At 44.0% G+C, this 20,557-nt stretch overlaps 1 protein-coding gene across 2 annotated transcripts in view; it reads right to left on the reverse strand.

Moving 5' to 3' along the window:
- Positions 1-1,759: 1,759 nt before the first annotated feature.
- The window catches only part of DAAM2 (dishevelled associated activator of morphogenesis 2), a 209,919-nt gene continuing 191,121 nt past the window's right edge, over positions 1,760-20,557 (reverse strand). For both annotated transcript variants that reach the window (XM_075042929.1, XM_075042928.1), the window contains 3 exons: positions 18,765-18,896; positions 10,372-10,542; positions 1,760-8,394 (listed from right to left, as the gene is read on the reverse strand). In XM_075042929.1, coding sequence (XP_074899030.1) covers positions 8,179-8,394; positions 10,372-10,542; positions 18,765-18,896 — 519 coding nt within the window. In that variant the 3' untranslated portion in view covers positions 1,760-8,178. The remainder of the gene's footprint in view (positions 8,395-10,371; positions 10,543-18,764; positions 18,897-20,557) is intronic.

A 20,557-nucleotide genomic window follows, 5' to 3' on the forward strand; every position in this document is an offset into this window, starting at 1 on the left:
TACATGGCTCCACAAGCAGCATCACTCTCATCTCCCCTAAGCAATCTGTGCTGAGACTGGGGGGGGTGGGAGGTATTAGAAGAGAAAAAAAAAGGACCCTACCTCCTGATGAGGATCTGACCAAAGTAGAAATATACTGCAACTATGTCTCAGAGAAAACAGCAAGAAGCCCATTAGCTACAGAAACATCAAACAAACAAAATCTAGCACAACAATGTTGAAAACCGAAGTTTTGGGCTTTGCGGCTGGGGGGGGAGGGAAGTCTTTAATTATTTTGTTTCCTAGCAGTAGAAATCTGTTCCCAAAAGGCCAAGCAGATTTCTCCCAGAAAGCTCCATGTCTGCTATGGCAGAGGTAAAAGTCATCTATGTTTATCTATGTTTAAACAGAAGCCAAAGGTTAAAGAAAGGGAAAACCAATGAATAATTGATCCTCAGCCCTTTCCAGCAAAGAGCTCCCCTTACCCTCCTCCTCACTCCCAGTCATTCAGGGCAGCTAAACCGCAACACTAGTTTTGTTCAGAAAAAGCCATGAGGTGCTTACCTTGCTTCTGTGAAGCGATGACAAGGACAGGGAGGTCCATGACCACAGGGAAGATGCCAAATGGGAAGATGGAAGGAGGCTTCTGTTCTGGACCCATCCTGCAGGGCAGAACACCAGCCCCTTGCTGTATGCTCCAACCCCAGTGAAAATATCAAAGAAAGAAAAATCTTCCTGTTAGAATTCAGGCAGGACATCTGTTTTTTCAAAGCAGACAGAATTCAAATGCCACTGGGTTTCACCTCTAACAAGAGGAAAAGCAATGGTTTGGCCTCCTCTACTAAAACCCAGTTGCTAAAGAAGAGAAGACAGGGAGGTCTCTGCATTTTCATCCTGCCTCTGCCACTCATGCAATGCATGGATTTCAGAAACATCCTTTCACCTCTGCCCTTGCATCTGTAAAGTAAGAACCTCATAGCCAGACTTTCAGCAAAGTCTGAACCAAATATATCGAAACTGAGAAACTGAGAACTGTTTTAACAAATGTAAACCAAGAAACTTCCCACACAGCACTCAGACTCCCATCTGCTGCCTGATGGTCCTCAGCCTGTGCAAACAATTATCCCCTGATTACTTTTGCTCCTTTCCATGGCTCTTCCCACCTGAGAGCCAGAACTAACAGCTGGGGCTTTATTTGGGGTCCCTGGGAACCCATGTACTGTAGGAATGTGCTGCAGAGCCAGCAAGGCTCCCACTTGCAGCTAGGCATGAGTTTCTCAGGAGCTCATGGTTAAAACATTGCCCTTTGGTGGGCTGAAGATAAACATGAAAAGTTGTGGCTTAAGGATGAATTTTGTCAGCAGGCTATTTCTGTTAGAGAGACAGGGAGATCCATGCGTAAGTGAAACAGCTGCACACATTGTGTCCAAGATGAAAACAAGGTTCTGCCCCTGAGCTCCAAGGAATTCCTCCACATGTTGCTGGATTCAGCCACAAATTAGCCCTAGCCATTGTGTGCCTCCTGCTCACCCTGCTATTCTGTGTCTAACTTCTCTCCTGTCTCCCCTCCCACATCCCTGAAGGCTTCACTCCTGATGTTGGCTTTCCTGGCTTCTTTTCAGCTGGCCTCATTTAACTCCTTCCTTTGAAGCAATCCTTTCCTGCCCCCTCCTGCTCTGAGTCACACTCTTGCTGTCAGGGTGTTGCTCAGTTAAATAAGCAAGCTCACAGCCAGTGCTGCAGTCCTGCACTCCCTTCCTCTCTTGGACTAGTTATGTCCAGACATGGATTATGAACTCTTAGATAGCAGGCCTGTCTTCTTTTTTTTTCCTTTAAGTGAACTCCTGTGTTTCCTATGTTGTTCTGAAACAGCAATGAAAGAGTGCTTTCCTCATGGTCTTTTTATGAGGACCCTTGGATACGGTAATGTGGTGGCTCCATGATTAGCTCTTTATCATTGCAAGGTGTAGGGAGGATGTTTTGCTTGTTCCCCCAGAACAACCTGTGAAGTTTCTCACCAGCTCTGCAGTGACTGTGTCACCTAAAGAGCTGCATGCTCTTGACCAAAGAGAAAGATCCAGAGCTTAGCAAAAAAGTGCACCCAGACTCCAATTCACCTTTAAGACTTTCCAGCAAAATGCACAGAAAATGCAACTACAAAGAAATTTACTGAGACGCAGTGGGGACAATATATCTTTAATTTTTTTTGCTTTTGTTTGTTTTTTAGTATTACAGTATATTCTTATAAAAAGGTACAGATAAAAAGGACACTACAGGATTTGTACATTTAATTCATTTATAGTCTTAAACTGACTAAGAAATGAGGATACACCAAGGCATTACAGCAGCACACAACCTCCCACTTTACTAAGCAGCACTTTACTTTCTAGCTTGGCAGGGAGGGGCACCTCCCAAAGTGACCTGTGAGTTTCAAGCTAAGCAGGCTTGCAGGGAAGGAGAATGACTGAAGATGGGGATGGTTTGGAAGGGAGGTGTTGAGCACAGAGCAGCTCAGGTACCTGACATCCCCTTACAATTCTCCTAAAAACTGCAAAGGTTTTTAAAGAGCCTGTTTAAGGGCAAGCATGAAGTGGGGAAAATGGCTTGTCTCAAAGGCTTTTCTAGATCACTTGGGTGAGAGATCCTAGTGATGGACAGCTGAAAGGACCAAGCCCTTCATGAGCCTTGTGGAACGTCTTGTAAACAGACAAAACTGCCTAGAGTTTTGATCCAGATGCTGCTTTGAATTACTCTGGTGTAAATCCAGAGCAACTTTTACTGGTTACAGTGGATCTATTCTACATTACCACCTATAACAGAAGACTCTGGTTTGGAAGCATCCAGACTCTCTCATGAAATGAGGTGCCAAAACACCATGCTAGACAAATGGCATCCTTCTCAACAAGCACAGTGAGCAAAATCTGGTCAACTTCAGGGGATACTGATCATCAAAACTACTACTTAGAGTAGTTGATAGCTTTTATATATATACACACACACATATATAAATTCTATATTTTCAGTTAGCTAAATTGTTTTATACAGGTGGGCCTCTTCAACCTTTCATAACAGAAGCTAAGATGGCCAATGGAGGCTACTTCTCTGGATGGTAAGCAACCAGAAATCTCCTACGTTGAGTACAGAAGCCAAGGAGCCATGGCCCCCAAACACCTGGTTATTGCTATAGACTCCATGGGTAGAAAACCAACCAGTAGAAAGATTTTGTTTATCCTGGATAATCTGGGGAGGTAGGGTGCAGAAGGAGAGAGGGGAAGTAGAGGAAATCCTTCTTCCTTGGCCTTGAAGATAGGAAGGGATATTAACTCTGAGGAAGGAGAACTGCCCCAGTTTGTCTCACTAGTGTGTTAACTCTGGTGAGATGTTACAGGGCATGAACCACTTTTGCCCATCTATCCAAGCTTCTCTAGCATTATGGACAGAATTTATGTGGAAGGGTGAAGTCTGAGTGAACAACTGTGCAGCTTAACTCTTCTCAATCTTCTCACCATGATTCATGATGAGAAATAAACAGGTTTTATAGAAAGTGTTCTAAAATAACCAACTTGCATCAGTTCACCACATGCTTTAAAATGCATGCTTTCCCAGAACCAGGATCACCAGGGGCAGCGTGATTATGACAAAAGCAAAAGGAAAGTTTCTTTCTTCCCTCCCTTCCCACACTAAGACTGCTCACAAGGATCTCCTTGCCTAGCTCAGCTTGCTGCACAACAGCCAAGCCAGCTGTCTAGCTGGTGTAATGCCCTGGCACGGTCTCAATAGTCTTCGCTATAATGCAGTGTATACATACAAACATAGCAAACTAAAATAAGGCAAAATAAATAGAGGTGTCAGATTTACAGGTTCCCCTTAGAGATTCCTAAAACCTTTTTTTTTAAAAAAATCATTTAACCCCCAAACAAACAAAACCCCCCCCCAAACAACCAACCCAGAAACGAAACTGCATGTATCATGTACATTATCAACTGTACAACTGATCTCCTTTCCCCTCATGGAAACTCCTGACACAAGCCTCTCCCATGCAACCCAGCTCAGAGTGTGAGCTTTCCTAAAGAACAGGAAAGATTCAGCCAGTGGGGCTGACCATTACGGAACCACCTACCCCACAATCTCCCACCAGGGCCCCTTGCGATTCCTTTCCCTTCCTCAAACATCGCAAACACATTACAGAAATGCTTCTGAAGGATGCACAGGTCATCTCCCTAGTGGGGAGTCTCTCACCCCTGAACACTAGTCCTACTTCTGCTCTCATAGGGAACCGGTGCCCATATGATAGCTGTGCTGCCAGGCATGGAAGGGCCTTGCTGCCCTGAAGTCACTTTACCTTGTAGCATTTCCAGAGACTTATGACCAACTGAGAAGAGTGACCCAGACCAAAGGTACTGGGAGGAGAGGAGAGTTCTTCAGTCTTTTCTCAGATCATCCTAATGCAGCCTGCTTAAAAACAATGCAGAGGCACAGAGGTAAGTGAGCACTAGACCTCTAGGGACAAGTCTGGAGAGTTAGAAAGTACCTCCTCTTCTAGGTGTGAAGAACTTCATCATAAAGTTAGCAATGACTACATTTCTGCAGGAAGCAGAACAAGCCCTCGATTATACCCTTCTTTCTCACATCTCCTCCTCCACTTATTTCCAAAGACAGAGTGATTTCACTTAAAATGCTGGTGCTAGGCACAGGTGCCAGGACAACAGCAGACCCTAGCTCTTCTCCAGCTTTCAGTGTGATAAAGAGGTTATGCCTCAATATTATACTTCACGACTGCTTGCTCAGTCTCAGTCCTCAGAGTCTGCTCAGGCTCTGCTAGCACTAGAGGACATGAAATAAGATTTTCCTTTCTCATTCAGGGCTCAGCAAGTCTACCACAACTGCTGATGAAGAACAGAGCATTGATGCACTCACAGTTCCCAAGAGATGAGAAGCAAGGACAAAGTTGGCTTCAGCAAGAATCTGATGCCAGGCCCTAGAGCAGAGTCAACTTTTATCCTCATCTTCTTTGTGGCCAGCCTTATCTCATACAGTAGACCTATTAATGGGCCTCTCCACCTGTCACCACTTATATGAAATCACTGCTTGCCTCAGTGTGTAACTGAGCTTTTCCAAAACCCTCTTTATGGACATTCACCATGGAGTCAAGAGCCAGGGAAGGACTGTCCAGCATGCTGCACGAAATCTTCAGCCACCATCACAGATTCAAAACAGGAGTCTGGGGCACTGGAGTGCTGAGAAAGTTGAGCTGCAACGAATCAGGGGCATGACTCTGAGCTTTCTGTCCATCCCAGTAAGTATCCCACAGCTGATTTACAGGAGTTGCACAATCTCTCATTATTTGTGTATGAGTCAAGAAGGTGGCAAACCTACAGCAGCTTTCTTTGACTCTGTCAGTGTGGCCAGAGCACTGAGTACTATCATACAGGATCTCTTTAAATTGGGGTTGAAGTCTGTACACAAATGGACAGAGGACTTATCACTCTCTCTGCTTTCGCTACATTTGTGGCCTGGCAAAGTGACTTCAGTTTCAAAAAGCACGGCACAAACCTAGTTTGACAAATACCGGGGCAGGGGGAATGCTGTATTTATATTCAAGGGTTTTGCCCTGAGGTGTTTCTTCTCTGACAGCAGTGCCATGCTGACAGTCTGCCTTATCAAACAAGTACCTAGCGAGCAAGCAAGCAGACATAAGTTGGACAGAGCCATAAGTCACATCATCTTGCACCAGGGCTGACCTTGGCACTACACCTGAATTTCTGGGTGAGTCCTAAACCCAGGGAGAACAAAGAGGGGAAAAAAACCCCTACAATGTTCTAATCCATAAAAGCATCATCTTTGGAATTCAGGGATTATCAGTTATATACCAATTTGGCACATATTACCACCTCTCATATGGCTTACATGGCACAGGTTATATGGCATGCTTTAAAACAAGACAAACAAAAAGGTCTGGGATATAGCATGTCTACTTCAGGGAGCAGCAAGGAGCTTGTTAATATAATTTACAAGAGACATTTCTAAAAATCCATTTTGTAATTTAAAATAAAAATGCTTTAAAAAGTGAGTTTTTCTTAAACTTTCAAAAACCTTTATGAAATACAGTCTTTCTTCTACAAGGTGCTTGTGTCTGCTGCAATGGGCATTGCTGTTAATAGCTAATCCCAGAAGGGGAGTAGGATAGTAAAGGAGGAGAACACACCCGGCTCTTGTAAGATACCAGCTCTTTACAATGAGTATTATACAGAGGCATGGCAATCTGGAATGTCGTAAATAGGGAAATTCTGGAGTGGGAGACTCAAAATTCAGTAAACAATGAAACATTAGAGTTTAACAGTTCCAACTTTTTTGCTTCTTTTCATAGTTTACACAATTATTTTACTCTCAAAGTGTTCAGAAAACCACCACAGTTTGCTTCTCCAGTATCAGTAGTGTGTAATACTGATCAGCATGGCAGAGGAAGTTCTGTTCTGCAGACTCAGTGCAGAGCCTGAGATTAAGTGACATTCAGAGAAAAATCAAAACAAATTATTAAAGTGACAAATAGAGCTTTTTTCACTTCCCTGGAATTCCTTAACATTTTGTGCTGTTGACTATTGATGCATAGTTTGCAGATGGTGGTTCCCTCTTCTCAAATGTTCTCTCTTTTCTTCCTGTCTAGGAGGAAGAATCCATCACCATTTCTTTCTTTTCCTCTCTTCCTTCTCCAGGGAAGATAATAAAAAAGGAAGACAAGATTCAAAAAAAAAACCAACCAAACCCATGACAGCCCACACAATCCAATCCCTTTCCTAGAGCCATGAAGACACACAGAATTCAGAAGTCAGGCCTGTTCTTGGGGTTCTTTGCTTTTTCACTGTGTGCTTCATACATGTAGCTTAAATACAAATTTATTTTTTTTCTTATGAGTTAACCCATCTCCAAAGCCTGCTTGGCTTGCACAATTCTGTGTCCTCCTGGAAAAATTCTCAGTTTTCATTACGGGACCCTTTGCTGGTTCACCCCAAGTGATCCCTTCAAAATGGAAAAGGCTGTGGACTCCAAGGCTCTCCTTTGACACCATTCATATCTTACTGAATTACATGATTCTCCTAGGTAGGAGTGGAGTGTGTGCAGTGAAGGTCAGCCTGTTAGACAGAAAGACCAGTTGATGCCAACAGGAATCACAGCTAGCATCAAGGGGAAAAGAAATCTCATTTCTTGCAGCCAGTGACCCTGTTTGCTTTTTGCTATTTGTGACCTGTGGATGATACTAGGGAGCCCCCGATTTCCGTTGGGCTGCACTAAGAAATCTTGCACAAACAGGTGAGAAGTGTTCTGCTGTTTCCCTCCCACCCTCCAGCAATGACAACAGGCTAGTGAATCACCTACTTGTAATCTCAACCTGGCAGTGGCTTAGTTTTCTAAAGAAAAGCCAGAGCTTCTTTCCTAGAAGATGCATTTCATAGCTTCAAGGCTCAACCATCAACAAATTCCAGAAAACTTATTTTAGAAAAGCAGAATCCAAAAGACTTTTGCAATGTATTTTGTGTTGATCCTGATTCTTGAATTTCAATTTATTCCAGAACCTGATTACTTCCTTCTGACCATCATTTGCTTTGGACAGTGTAGGCCACACAAAAATACTATACAGAACATGAGATCAAAAGCATTTTTCAGGTGCTAATCAATGGCTTATAAAATCCAATTCTGGAAGGGAACTGGAAACCTCGAGAACCACATCTTAACAAGCCCCTGAAGGCCAGTCTAGATCTTGGAGAAGTGACAGGTGTTTACAGAGCTGCTCTGAAATTAGTCTTGCTTATCAGCGAGATGGAGATGGTGACTACTTTTTACTTTGGCACACAGAAAATTATCTTTTTCCAGCTCTGAGGCAGTCTGCAAGGCCCAAGTACTTTCTGTCATCACCATGAGGCCTTTGATGACACAATAAACTCCCAGAAGCAAATCTGTCGGCTCTGCATGGCCCAGTCACAGGCCCTGCTGGCTCCACAGAGGCACTTTTATAATGGTTCAAACTAGGAGCACAGAACAGGGATGACAGGAAAGCTGATCATGGAAAGGTAACGTCTCTAGCCACAGACCAAAGAAATCCTTTGGGGCAGCTGTCAGCCAGGCGCCATCGCACACATTCATCTTCCTTGTTTTGCACTTTTTCATCACCTTCTTTTGGTTGATTATTTTTCTTCCTCGTAATTAATAATTTAGCTTTGTCACCACCCGCTCCCGGCTTGTCTCTAAGCCTTGGTTCCCCGAACGCTTACGGTTACGCTTGAGCTTGGATAAGTCTTTGTCGAAGACTTCACCTGACCTTAATGCTGACACCAGGTCATCAAACTCCCCACTCTCTTCAGAGATGCTTCCAGCTTTCACTTTCTTTTGCCGCCTCTCTTTTTCCCTCTGCTCTTTCAGCTGTGGAGAAAGACACAGAGCTTTAAGATTAGCTAACCATGATACCAGATCACTAGGTACAGTGCCAAGAAGCAGCTAAGATGCGTCAGTACAGTTTAAGGAAAAAAAAAAGATCAGGAGCTTATCCACAAGGCCATCACCTGTGCCAAGAGCAAGAGGTGACCATGCTGGGCTTTCCTTCTTCTGCACAGGCAAGCAGAAAGCAGGAGACATGAGGAATGAGTAGCATTGTATGTTTGCCTCACAAAGCACTACCACCCTGGAGCAAAGAGGACACATGGGATCTGTCTATGCTGCTGCTGTTTTGCACAAATTTTACAGTAGGATAGTGCCAGCAAAGTAGCTGTGCCAAATGGCACTCTACAAGTGATGCTGGCATAAGTAATTACCTAGCTTCTGGGACCAGGCTTGCAGTGACCTTAGTGTGGCAGCACCTACTATGCTGACAGTACCTAACATAGTGAGTTTAAAGTTAGTTTGGATGTGTCTATACAAACCACAGTTACTAGTATAGTCACAAACAACTTTGCGCTTGGGGCATAACTAGCTAAATTAACAGGCAGAAAGGCTGCAGTCCTGCAGAAGGAGGAAAAAAAGAAAGGAAAAATCCCAGAAAGCCACAAGCTAAACATACTGGAGAATTAAAATTGCGTGAGATATCAAAACATCAGCAGAAACCCTATCCACCAAACAGCTCATGTTTGGATGGAGGCAGCATGTTGCAGTAATGGGAAGAGGAAGGCACATTGCCTCAACTCTGGAAAGAGAAACTGGTTATAAACACAAAGAGCAATGAACAGAACTGCTGATTTTACAAATCATTGGCTAGGTCCACCAGTCAACATGATGCCCTTGGTCTCCCTAGGGTAGCTCCAGGGAGCTATCCCCCTCCGCTGCTCAGCTCCAAGATTAGTGGAAATGGCAAGGGATGGATGTGGCTGTCAGGAAGCAGGTCGCTTGCTCTGTGCGCTAGCCCCATGTTGCAGGAAGACTCCTTCCATAAGCAAACTGCAATCTCTCTCATGGTGTATTAGGCCTACAAAACCATACTAGTGCTTTAACAGCGGGCTCCTGCACTTTCCAGGCTGCCTGAGAGAAAACTTGAGCCTAAGTCCTGGCATTTTATCCCTGTGTCCAACAGCAAGGCTCCTGGAATCCTGGCGTTTTACTTCTCTCCTCTTCTGAAAGGCACAAACCAGTGTTTTTGGCACAGCAAACATTTAAAGCAGCAACTCCCCACAGCGAGGCCTGGGGCCATGGTGGCAGCCAGGATTAAAGCGCCAGCAGGAGGGAAGGAGGCAGGGGACTGCTAAGCCATTCTTAGGCCTCAGGAAAGGCTGAGGTTAGAGGGGTAGGCTAGTTCTCATGAACCCCTGGGGACACACACATCTGTCTCCCAGCAGCAAAATCAACTATGCACAAAAGCTCTCTTGCCACATCAAGGCCAGACATGGCCCCAGCATTAAGGCTGGCCAGAGAGAAATACTGCCAGTGTGGGCTGCAGCAGGTGCCAGGGCATTCACTGTGTCACTGTACACTGTCAGGAGACAAGCACGCAGCAGGTGATGATGGAGTCTGAGTGGAAGCTGACCAGCTGGCAGGACCGAGGGAGATCTGGCTCCCAGAGCTTTTGCACAGAGCCTGCAGCCCCAAAGCAGGATAGTCTGGCACTAGGCAGGGGCAGCACCATCCTGCAAAGTGCCAGGGGGCAGAACAAGCAGGGCTAGATTTGGTATCTGAATCCAAAAGAGGGTAATTTAGAGCCAAACAGTATGCCCTTGAGAGCTGACAGGACAGCCAGCAGGAAAAATGTCATCATTTGTGAAGAGAACGATGCCAAAGAGAGGTGGCATGGAGAAGGACAAAAAACAGTGACAGTGACAGGACATGAGCATTGGAATTGGCTCTCTCAACCTTTCTCTCTTGAGACATGAAAAGGCGATGGAAGGAAACACCTTCCTGTGCCCAGGTCCTCACCATAGCCTCCATGCGTGCCCTGCGCTCCTCTTCTTCCTTTTTCTTCCTCATATTCTCCAGATCCTGCTTGGCCTCTGCAAATGATTGTAAGAAAGTGTCGAAGATGCCAAAAAATTCATCTGGCTGCATCTTGCCCTCACACTCTCCAAAATGCCTCAGTGCCTTGGCATACTGTCAAGGGAGCAGAAAACACAAGAGCAATAATTAGGCAGGCAGGTTGGTGAAGACAGCAGGGAATGCTTATGAGTAACCACACATGTAATTCAATACCCTCTGAGCATTGATGTGGTGAGAGCAGAAACTACCCCCTTGGCAACAGAAGTGCCTCTCCTTAAGGCAGGTGCCTCTGCCCCTGAAGAATCTGCTCTCCTGGATATCCTTTGGGCAGCATGGGGCAACAGTGCTGGAGAGCACTAGCTGTCCACTTACACAAAAAAAGCATGTTCAGTGCCTGAGGGAGATGGAGTAATTTCAGAGGATGATCGTCTGGCCACATCTCAGCTGCAGCTGTGGGACAGCAGGGCCATGGAAGACAGTGAGCTTACTGGGGAAACAAGTCATTTTAGTCCATCCTAACTACCAAATAAGTAGTTTTAGCCCATCCTTTCCCCTTCCACCTTGCCCTCAAATCCACTAATAAAATGGCTGGAGTTAGATGAGGTTTTTGCAATAACGTTACATTCTGTCCTCTCAGGAGCCTTTTGCCATGTCATCCATCACTCTGGAGTCCTCTGAGTCAGGGTGTTGCCTGGGAGAGAGGAGACTACGGACAGACATGGCATGACAGAGGGCCGAGGAAAGCAGCCAGGGCTCCCGGGCAGACTTAAAAGAGAGCAAATACATCACAAGTGGCTTTTATTTTAAAAGGCAAATATTGAGGCTGCAGGATGCATGTGGAGGCAGCCAACTGGCAGGACTTCAGTCACAGGGCAGTCCTGATTGGGATATGGTAAATTCACAGCAACCCCTGGCTCTTGGACATCAGTGCTGCAGCAGTTGTACTCTCTTTGCTCTCTTACACGCACAAGCATGCCTCTGTACTCACCAAAATGCACTCAAATGCATGCACATATAGTCTGTCAACGGCATGTATGCACAGGTCCACTAAGTCCTATATAAGTGTATACATCCAAAAGCTGTATCATTGTCCAACCACCTTCATTCACACACCTCTGTATCACAATAGGCAACACCAGCAACACATTCCTGATGGTACTGGTGCCCCGATGCGCAGCTCCCCTAGCATACCCTACTTGTACTTTAACACACCACCACTAAGCAGCAGAGCATCCTTACAGACCTCAACGTTTGCCAAACCAAACACAGACTCTCCCAGGCTATGGACTGCCTTCAAACTCTCTTGTGTATGTATTCAGCTCATACTAACACAGCCCAGCTTCCCTTTCCTTAGGTGGGTGCTCAGGCAGAACAGAAAAGACAGTAAGAACAGTTCAGGCTCCAATCCCAAGCACAAAATGAGTTTGGAAGCAGGTCTTATAAACCCCTCTTGGCCCTGTACCAGGTAAAGCATAAACAATGTCTCCCAGTCAACTGCAGGGGGAAGAAATCTCCAAGGAAAGCAGCTTTCTCTGGCACAGCCTGAGAGATTCAGCATCTCCCCTCCTCTGCTTTCCTTGCCAGGCCCACAAAGCAGTTTGAAGCAATAGCTTCTTTTTTCTTTAAAAAGGCTGCATTCTCAGCCAGAAACAAACAAACCCAAAGTATCTGGGGAAAAAAAAAAGTGTTGGAAGAAATGCAAGTTGCTTTGAGCTACCAAACATGGCAAGAGTTGAAGGAAGCACTACAGCAGCAAGTCATAGAGGGACTTCAGAGTATGGGAACAGCAACAGAATACTTCTCTGTTTTAAATCCTTTTCTCTGAAACCTCTCAATACACATATACACAAGTATGCACACCTACTCCCTCTCCCCACTCCCCTCTGTATATATGTATTTTCTCCATAAATAATGTACACACAGTCTGTGTGAATATTAGGAAAGTGCAGCAGTCTCACAGTAATCCACGCTGACCAGCACCAGCTCTTCAGCAGAGACAATGCAGGCTGTGAATACTGCAGAGGAAGATAAAGCATCTCCATGTACTATGTTTTCTTGGCTTGCCTGCTCCAGCGTGCCAATCAGCCAGGGGAGCAGGAGTGACAGAAAGACTTCAGCACAGGCATTGCCACTGCTGCTTGAGCACATAGAGCACCTGAAACTCATTGCTCACAGGAGATGCGCTACCTGGAATCTCTTCCTACTTAACTTGTGGTTAACTCCTGTGAAAATTGAGAATGAGGCACAAATTATGAGCAGTGACTAGAGCTGCCAGGTAGAAGGAAGGCTTGTCTACCTCCTGCAAAGCCTGAAGTCCAGGGACAGCCCACAGGAGATGGCCGTTGTACCTAGCGATGTACCAGCTCCATCCTCTGTGTTTCCCCTGTGCACAGCAAAGGTGAGTGAGGGGCCACATAGGAAGTGAGCTGGTTTGAGCCCATGAGTGCCCATAGGGGTTTCCTAGTCTCTTAGGGAGGCTGGGAGTTGAAAAGGAGGGGGTCCTTGCCTGGGGCTCTTGGATCCAACATACATGGAATTCTCCATTAGAGGGTGGTGTTGTCTGCAATTGTTCTGCACATGGCCTGTCACCCAACTACCAGCACCAGCTAGTTCTTGTCACAATGGCAGAGGGGCTTTTGCCACTGCCTCCCCACTGCCACTCAGTGGAGGAACAGTGTTGCTGTGCTGGAAAGACCCAGCAGTCTGAGAGCTTTCCAGAGACACTCATGAGCACAAAGTGTTGTAGTCTCTAAGCAGCAGTGAGGAGGAGGCTGAGAACAGCCTGTATTTGGTGCCCTGTAACATGGCTTAGGAGGTCACAATCACTTACTGTAAAGCAGTGAAAAATGAAATGCAAAAATCTGTGAGCTAGATGTACTAAAATAACTGCAAAAGAGAAATCTGCAGTTCACTGAAGTAAATATTTTCCTTCTATCTCCATCCCCTCCGGAAAAAAGCTGGCCGAGAAGAGGAAGGCAAGTCAGGAGATCCAGCCTCTGCTGCCAACTCTGCCCATGATGTGGCTTGGGAACTCATGCTCCCTCTCTGAGCCTTCCTTTCTGCATTTGTTACAGAACAGAAAGTGTTGCCCCACTAATCTGATACAGGAAACGGAAAAAAACCAGTTGTTCATGTCTGTAGGGTACCACATCAATGCAATGCACTATTGTAAAGACAGCCACGCTGTCTTTTCACTCTTTAAACTGCAACGGACCCCTCTGTTTTTATTACTTCTTCTATTTCCCCGTAGCTCTGGTTCTGCGATCACGTGTGCTTTTTCAAAGCACCAGTGCTGGAACGACAGGCAGCAAGAGGCTGGAGGCAGGCCTCCCCAAACCTGGTATGAAGCCCAGGCTCCTACCTGCCCACAGTGGCTAAAACTACACTGCCTGCCTTGCTCAGGGTGTCAGAGGCAGTGCAACGCAGACTGAGGTGCTCTGGACCCCAGCCTTCTCTTCTCTCTGCCGCAGGATTTGTGTCATCATGTACAATCACTCGACTTCTCCATGGGCAGATTCCCTGCCAAACAGTACCTGCTCTCGTGCACAATGGTGAAATCTGTAGCTAAGTCCTCATGCATGCAAAACACTTCCCAGAATTTTGTGACATGCTGTAATATCACGGAACAAGGTCTGAAACCTGCTTATTCCTTAAGTCATTTGGGGACAGATGACATGGGCAAAAGCAAGATGGAAAACTGTGTTTCAGCAGGTTTTCCACTGTAATACAGGATGGTATCTCTTTTTTTCATTAAAAAATTTATTTCCACAGCATAAAAGCCCCCAAGCTCCATGATATAACAGGTCCACAAGCTCAGTGCCAGTTCTGTTTCCTCTGCCAAACTTTCCACTGAATTCATCCTCTTGCCAAAGCAAATCATTTAGACAGTTATTTATTTTAAAAAGCCATTTTAGCAAGGAGAGGGAAAGCGGGACAGCAGCTCACACACTCTCTGCTGTGCTTGCCAATGAAATGTTAAACAGTGGCAGAAGAGCTCTGGAAACAGCAGGAATGGGGCTCTATGAGGAGGAGGAAAAACAGCCATGATAAAAATTTCCTGCTGGCTGTGCTGTCTGCGCTGTCTGCTGTTGGAGGAGAAGCCAATGCACGACTGAATTATACCATGTAGGCATGCAATATGAACTGTCTTCCCCAGAGAAGCAATCTTGAGTTTGCTGTTATGAAGCCTCCAATCCTGTACTGACGCAGTTCAAATAAATGTCTGTTCTCTATGGGACAGATTCAGATAAGTTAATGGAAAGAGCCCAGCCAATTTCAGGCAGGGCTAGGCCCAGCTCTCCTTGCACCTAAATGTTCTTAAATGATTCTCCCATGAGTTCAACAGTGACTTTAGCAGTACCAAAATTGAGATACAGTTAGTATAAACATTTCTGATATGTTAGATGCCAACCTGCCCTGAAGTATCTGCAGTTCTAAGGTACTGTGCAACAGCTATGTAATTTATTTACCAAGTGGCTGTTTCTGACGGCAAACTGTGGTGCCTGCACATGCCCTTTGTAACACATCTCATCTTGACTTCCTTAGTCTCCATCCTGATCCATTCCTTATTCATTAGCCCCAGTGGCTGACAGAAAATACTGGTCCCCCAGATGAATGACTGAAGTGCACAGCCTGTAAGTGGCACTTGGACTACAATATGTCTGCGTGCTTTTTAGAATTCTGCCATTAATGACTATTTTCTTAAATGGATTTTGTCTTTCACTGCCTTGCTGCTCTTCAAAACAGTTACTATATATGCTAAGCTTTTTAAATGCATGTGCAGAGTCTGAACTGCGTTCTCCATGATGATAAAAACCCAGCTTGAGAAGAGCTGTCATAAGAAAGACTGAGGATGGACACTTTTCCTACCCACCTCATCAGCCTTGCCTAGGCAGTGGCCTCCATTGTACCTCTATAGAGAGGCTTAAGTTTGATGTTCATCATAGGAATGGCAATACCTGACTAAGCAGGCATTGTTCCTCTAGGAAGATCTAAAACATTTTAAAAACAGGCTTGTTATAAACCAAGGACAAAGTGTAACAGTTATGAAGCAGTCTAGCAATCTAAGTTCATACCTGTCAACATTTAAGTATGTTGTAAAGCTTCATATAGGGCAAATATCAACTTTTTCAAGTAGAAAAATAGAATTCATACTATGGGAGGTCACTGTTCCTCTGCCTGGGTATTTTCATTGCTTTCCCACTGGAAACACAGGGAAAAATTTTCACAAACAAAATTCAACCCCACTCTGGTCTTTCTGATGTAAAAAAGTCAAATCTTCATCTGTTCAAACATGTAAAAACTGGTGAAGGATACCAGGGCAGAATTTCCCTTTCTCCTGTCCCCAACTTCAGTTTACAGGAAATGGCAGAAAACATTATCCCTTGATCTAATCTATATATTCCCTTGTAAAGTGGTACTGAAAGTGAGAAAAACACAAAAAAGAACAAGAACCAGCTGTGCTAGGGAGCCTGTTTAAAGAGTCAAAGTTCTCAGTCAGTTCTTAACCAAGCCATCTGTTTACTGCATGAAGATAAGTACAGTTACAAGGCTTCCTCTGCAAACATGGATGCCTGCATCTGACAGCCTGGCCCTTTAAATTTAAAATATCACTTTGTCCCCATGGCCACTAACTGTAAATGGTCCTGTTTAAGCAAAAAGGCCAAAAAAAAGTACTGCATGGGATTGTGAAAAATATCCTCTACAGAGAAGGTCAGCACCACGCCTTGGTAATGGATTGTTTCCATAACTAAAAGGAATAAAGAAATGACTTTTGCTAATACTAAAGACATTTAAAAAAATAAAAAACTTTCCAGGTTTGAAAAGATAATTTGTATTGTTTTAAATCCCAGCTGACATGGCTCTGATTAACTCATGGCAATCAATTAGCCACATCTGTATTTAGAAGGATATCCAACTCCAGCTGTTAAAAATAGGGCTTCATTATTATTAATAAATCTGTGAACCAGACCAATATTTCCTGGGCTCATTAGGATATTTTTAAAAGTCCTCCTTCTCCCACTACCTTTTTTTTTCAATTTACTTTGCTCTGAAAAATAAAAAAAGAACAGGATAATCAGATGTCTTGGTCCCTCTCTTCCTTTAACTGGCTAGTTATAGTAGGTTTCCATGGTAAGAAAAAAGCTTGTGATTCAACAAGCACAGAGAGCCCATTGAGGTTGGAAGATGTTATAGGCTTTGCACATCTGGTTTGTTGAAAATTTCCAGCTTGCTTTTTTTTTTTCTTTTTTTAAGAAAAAAGAGGAAAAAGAGGAAGAAGAGAGGGGAAAAATACTATGAGGCAAACATGAGAAATAGCTCAGCATTGCTAAGGGCAGACAGTTCCCTTTTAGGAGTCCAAAAGCAGCTTTTTGCCAGTGGAAGAACCAAGGCCATAGGTTGAGAAGAAGTTGGAATGGCATGTATTCAAACATAGTAAGGGTGTGTGAGGAGAAGGTAGAGAAACATTTCCTAAGCATGTTATAGTCATTAAAATAAAACATCTCTGTATGTCGAGTGCTTAATGTTGGCTATGTCTAAAAAAGTGTGCAACAACCTCCAGACATACTGATCTGTCTGTAGGGAGATTCTCTGGTTATTCTTAAAGCAAAAGAACGGCATTTTTCCTGCAAGTGCCTGACCAAGAAAAGTTGCATTGCTGTGCTGGACACGTACCACTTGCTGTTTTTCAACCCCTGACTGACCTTGTAAAGAATCTGCATTGGGCTTTTGTCCTAGTGTGCCAAAAGAAAGGACCACCACCATCTATAACACCAAACCAAAAGTGGGCAGTCTAACCCAAGGACAGAGAGAATTAGCTTCCAGAAATGTGCACCTAACTATAATGAAGGTGTAAAATTTACCCAGTCATAAAACAGAAGCCCCCAAACCATAGAAAACTGAGCTTTTCTCAGTAACTTTAGTGGAGGCATGGAATGTAAAATACTGGTTTTGTGATTATAAAGCTAGTATGGTGTGAACTTTATTATGTTGGGAGCGGTTTGAATCTTCTCAAGCAACATGACAACAATGAAAACATTAGGCACGTTATTCTCCACAGAATTTCCTTTACAACATTAACAAGTGTTAGACTCCTAGCTTTGCCTTCTGAGTGCTGCCATAACTACTGCCCCACTAGCATTTGCCAGGGCAGCTAGCTCTAGCTGACAGCCAGTAGGTCCTGGTGTTTGCAGCTGCAAGTCAATATTACCAACATTATCTCCACAGCAAGGAAATGCTTTTGAATTACAGAATGTCATTACTGGAGAGTGACTGGATGAGTGAGGAGTCTTACTGTTCAGATTCTCAGCCTGTAATTGTCTGTCCTTCGAAATCTAAGGCCTACCAATCCAATGGCATAGGTTTCATTAATAATCCAATAGGTCCCTTAACACTACAATAACTGACACCAGCAGTGGAAACAATTCAATCCAAAAGAAATAACACATTTGCTTCATAAAGCCAAACACTTTTAACATGCCAGCCAACAAGGGCAGATTTGCCATTACATATTGTTTACTTTAGAAGTTGCTCTTCTCTAAACATTTTCATATGCTTATGATCTTTTCATATAAATTCTTCCTCATTCAGCCAAGAGACAGAGGGATTAGTGCCAGACTCCAATCATCAGCAAAGAACAAGCACCTCCTTAGTTGCACAAATCTGGTAGTGGAGATGCAGACAGTGAAAGGACAAAATGATCACAGCAGTACCTGAAGAGTAACATGCTTATGGTGCTGGCTGTGTAAGAAGGATCCAAGAATGTTGGACAAACCATGCATGTTTGGGATTTCTATCCTTGCAATGAAATACAAGCAGTAAAAGAGAAGCCTAAGTGGAAAAGATCAGGTATTCAGGGCTACCAAACTACCCAGAGGTGCATTTTTAAAGGAAAGGAATGAAGCACAAATGCTCCCAGATGAATGAGCAGAGTGGGATGATGTCAGAAGCAGAAAGTAAAAGATATGAGGTCATTATCACTCATCACCAAAGGGCCTCTTTTTGAGACATTGCTTAAAAGGCAGTCCCTTCAACACCATGGCACGGTGCGGTATCTAGGTTCGGACATTGCCATCACAACTCTATGCCACACATGGATAATATTAAGGAAGATTAGCAAGAAGTGGGCAAGAGCACTGAACCTTCTTTTAATCCTAAAATACATTCTAAATGGCTATAGACCAGATTAGGAAAAGTAAGAAACTTCAGCCTAAACCATTTTCAGTGTCTATTATAGTTATCACTACGGTCCCGGCATCTCAAATTGCTGCTTCCATTGTTATTCAAGCTTTTGACTGAGCCAGTGAAACCTCAAACACTTCAAAAGGTATTCTTACCTTGTCTCTAGCTTCATTGAGAAGGTCTTCCAACTCTGAGAAGCTGAAACTGGCCACAGTGATGAAATCACTCATGACAGGAACGAACCTGTCCCCTGATTCCCACACGCGCCTCTTCTGATAATCCAGTTCCTGAAAGAGGAGTAAGAGATATAAACAGGCAAGTGTCAAAGATTCCTCGCTGACAAGGAAGGGAGCAGGGAAGCCCATCTATTTCACTCAGTGCAGAGCATGCTCTGCTCCCACTCCACACACATCCATCCAGAGCTGTAACTCAGAAACCACTTTCTCACTAAGACAAAGGTTTTGCCTTTTCAGCATGAGACGGAAGGTTAAGGTGGGATGAAGGAAGGTCTTAGTTATGGTTCCTGTTATCCTCAAACAACAACCGCTCCCAAGAAAGCCATCAACATGTTGAATTTCTAAAGCAACATTATAATTTAAGCATCAAGTACATGAAATGCTGCGTTTTGTCTTCCTATGCAAAATGACAAATAGTAGAGATCTCTGATTGTGTAGCAAGTGAACTTGGAATTTTTTATAGTGAGTTTCCCTCCATCTTCTCTTCCCGTGATGATTCGAAAGGCTGTATACTTAGGGAAATGTGTACATGTGTGAATAATCTATATAGTTCCTAGCTCTGGATCTCCCCTTTAGTTCTCCAAAAAGCACTAAGTGGGCAGCAAAAAGATATCAAAATTGATTCTCCCACTGAAGAACAAGCAGACAGACATCAAGTGTAACATTTGCTAGCACCCTGCTAAGCAATAAGCATTAGCTTGGATGTCATAAAAGTCACAGAGGTATAAATTGAGGCTATGGCAATAAGAAGATTTGGGGGGGTGGGAGGGTGGGGGAAGACATAAAACCATAGGAAACTGAGCTCTATTTGTCCACTACCTACAGAAAGAAAAAAAAATTGTAAGATTCTTTCTTTCTGGCTCAAGTATTTTAGTTTTCAGCCAAGATTATCCACGCTATCTCTTTCCTTACTCTATTCACCATGCTTGTGGCATGGAAAGAAATACAGAGCTCCTCAAAATGACTAAGTTATAGTAAGACTGGCAGTCTCACATGCATGTGCTTGGCTTGTGTGCTGTTGACAGTCTCATGGGGACAATGAAATCGCAATCTGGGCCGCATCTTTATTCTCAGCTGAATAATCAGTGGGAATGATAAAGCCTTACTTTCTCTGTAGGGAAAGCAGCATGAAACAGCAGGTCAAGTTACAATCTGACCTTCTGTTCCCTTTGGAAAAAAATATTTTTGTGCTGGCTGCAAATCCAGCTACACACATGTTTGGTGCTCTCTGTTACTGGTCATCAAAATACTGGTTCACTGAGCCAAGTGGGTAGGTTTATAAGCATCTATGCTGAGAAACTCCTTGGGATTTGCTCCATGCTGCTGCTGAATGCAAAGAATGACTTTGGACATCAACAATCTAAAATCAGATATGATATATCTTCTCGTCTGATGTGAGTTGGAAAGAGAATGTAACCACTACAAGGAAAGACCACAAGGCAGAAAAGAGGCAGGAAAAGCAATGAGCAGGTGGCCAGAGAAAAGTCCACATTAAAGAAGTGCTACTTCCCCTGCTTTATATTACATCCTGTCCTCCACCGGTTTTCCTAACACATCACAAGAGACAGTCCTGGGAGCACTACTCACTTACATCACTTTGCAATGAAATGTCTCTATGTTAATTTCACTTTGAATTGGACCTTACAAGTACAGGAAATGTCACTTCACATGCTTCTAAGAATTACGCACATTTTTTTCAGCCACTCTTTCCC

The sequence above is a fragment of the Buteo buteo genome, chromosome 12 (genome assembly GCF_964188355.1).
Source record: "Buteo buteo chromosome 12, bButBut1.hap1.1, whole genome shotgun sequence".
Taxonomy (NCBI): Eukaryota; Metazoa; Chordata; class Aves; order Accipitriformes; family Accipitridae; genus Buteo; species Buteo buteo.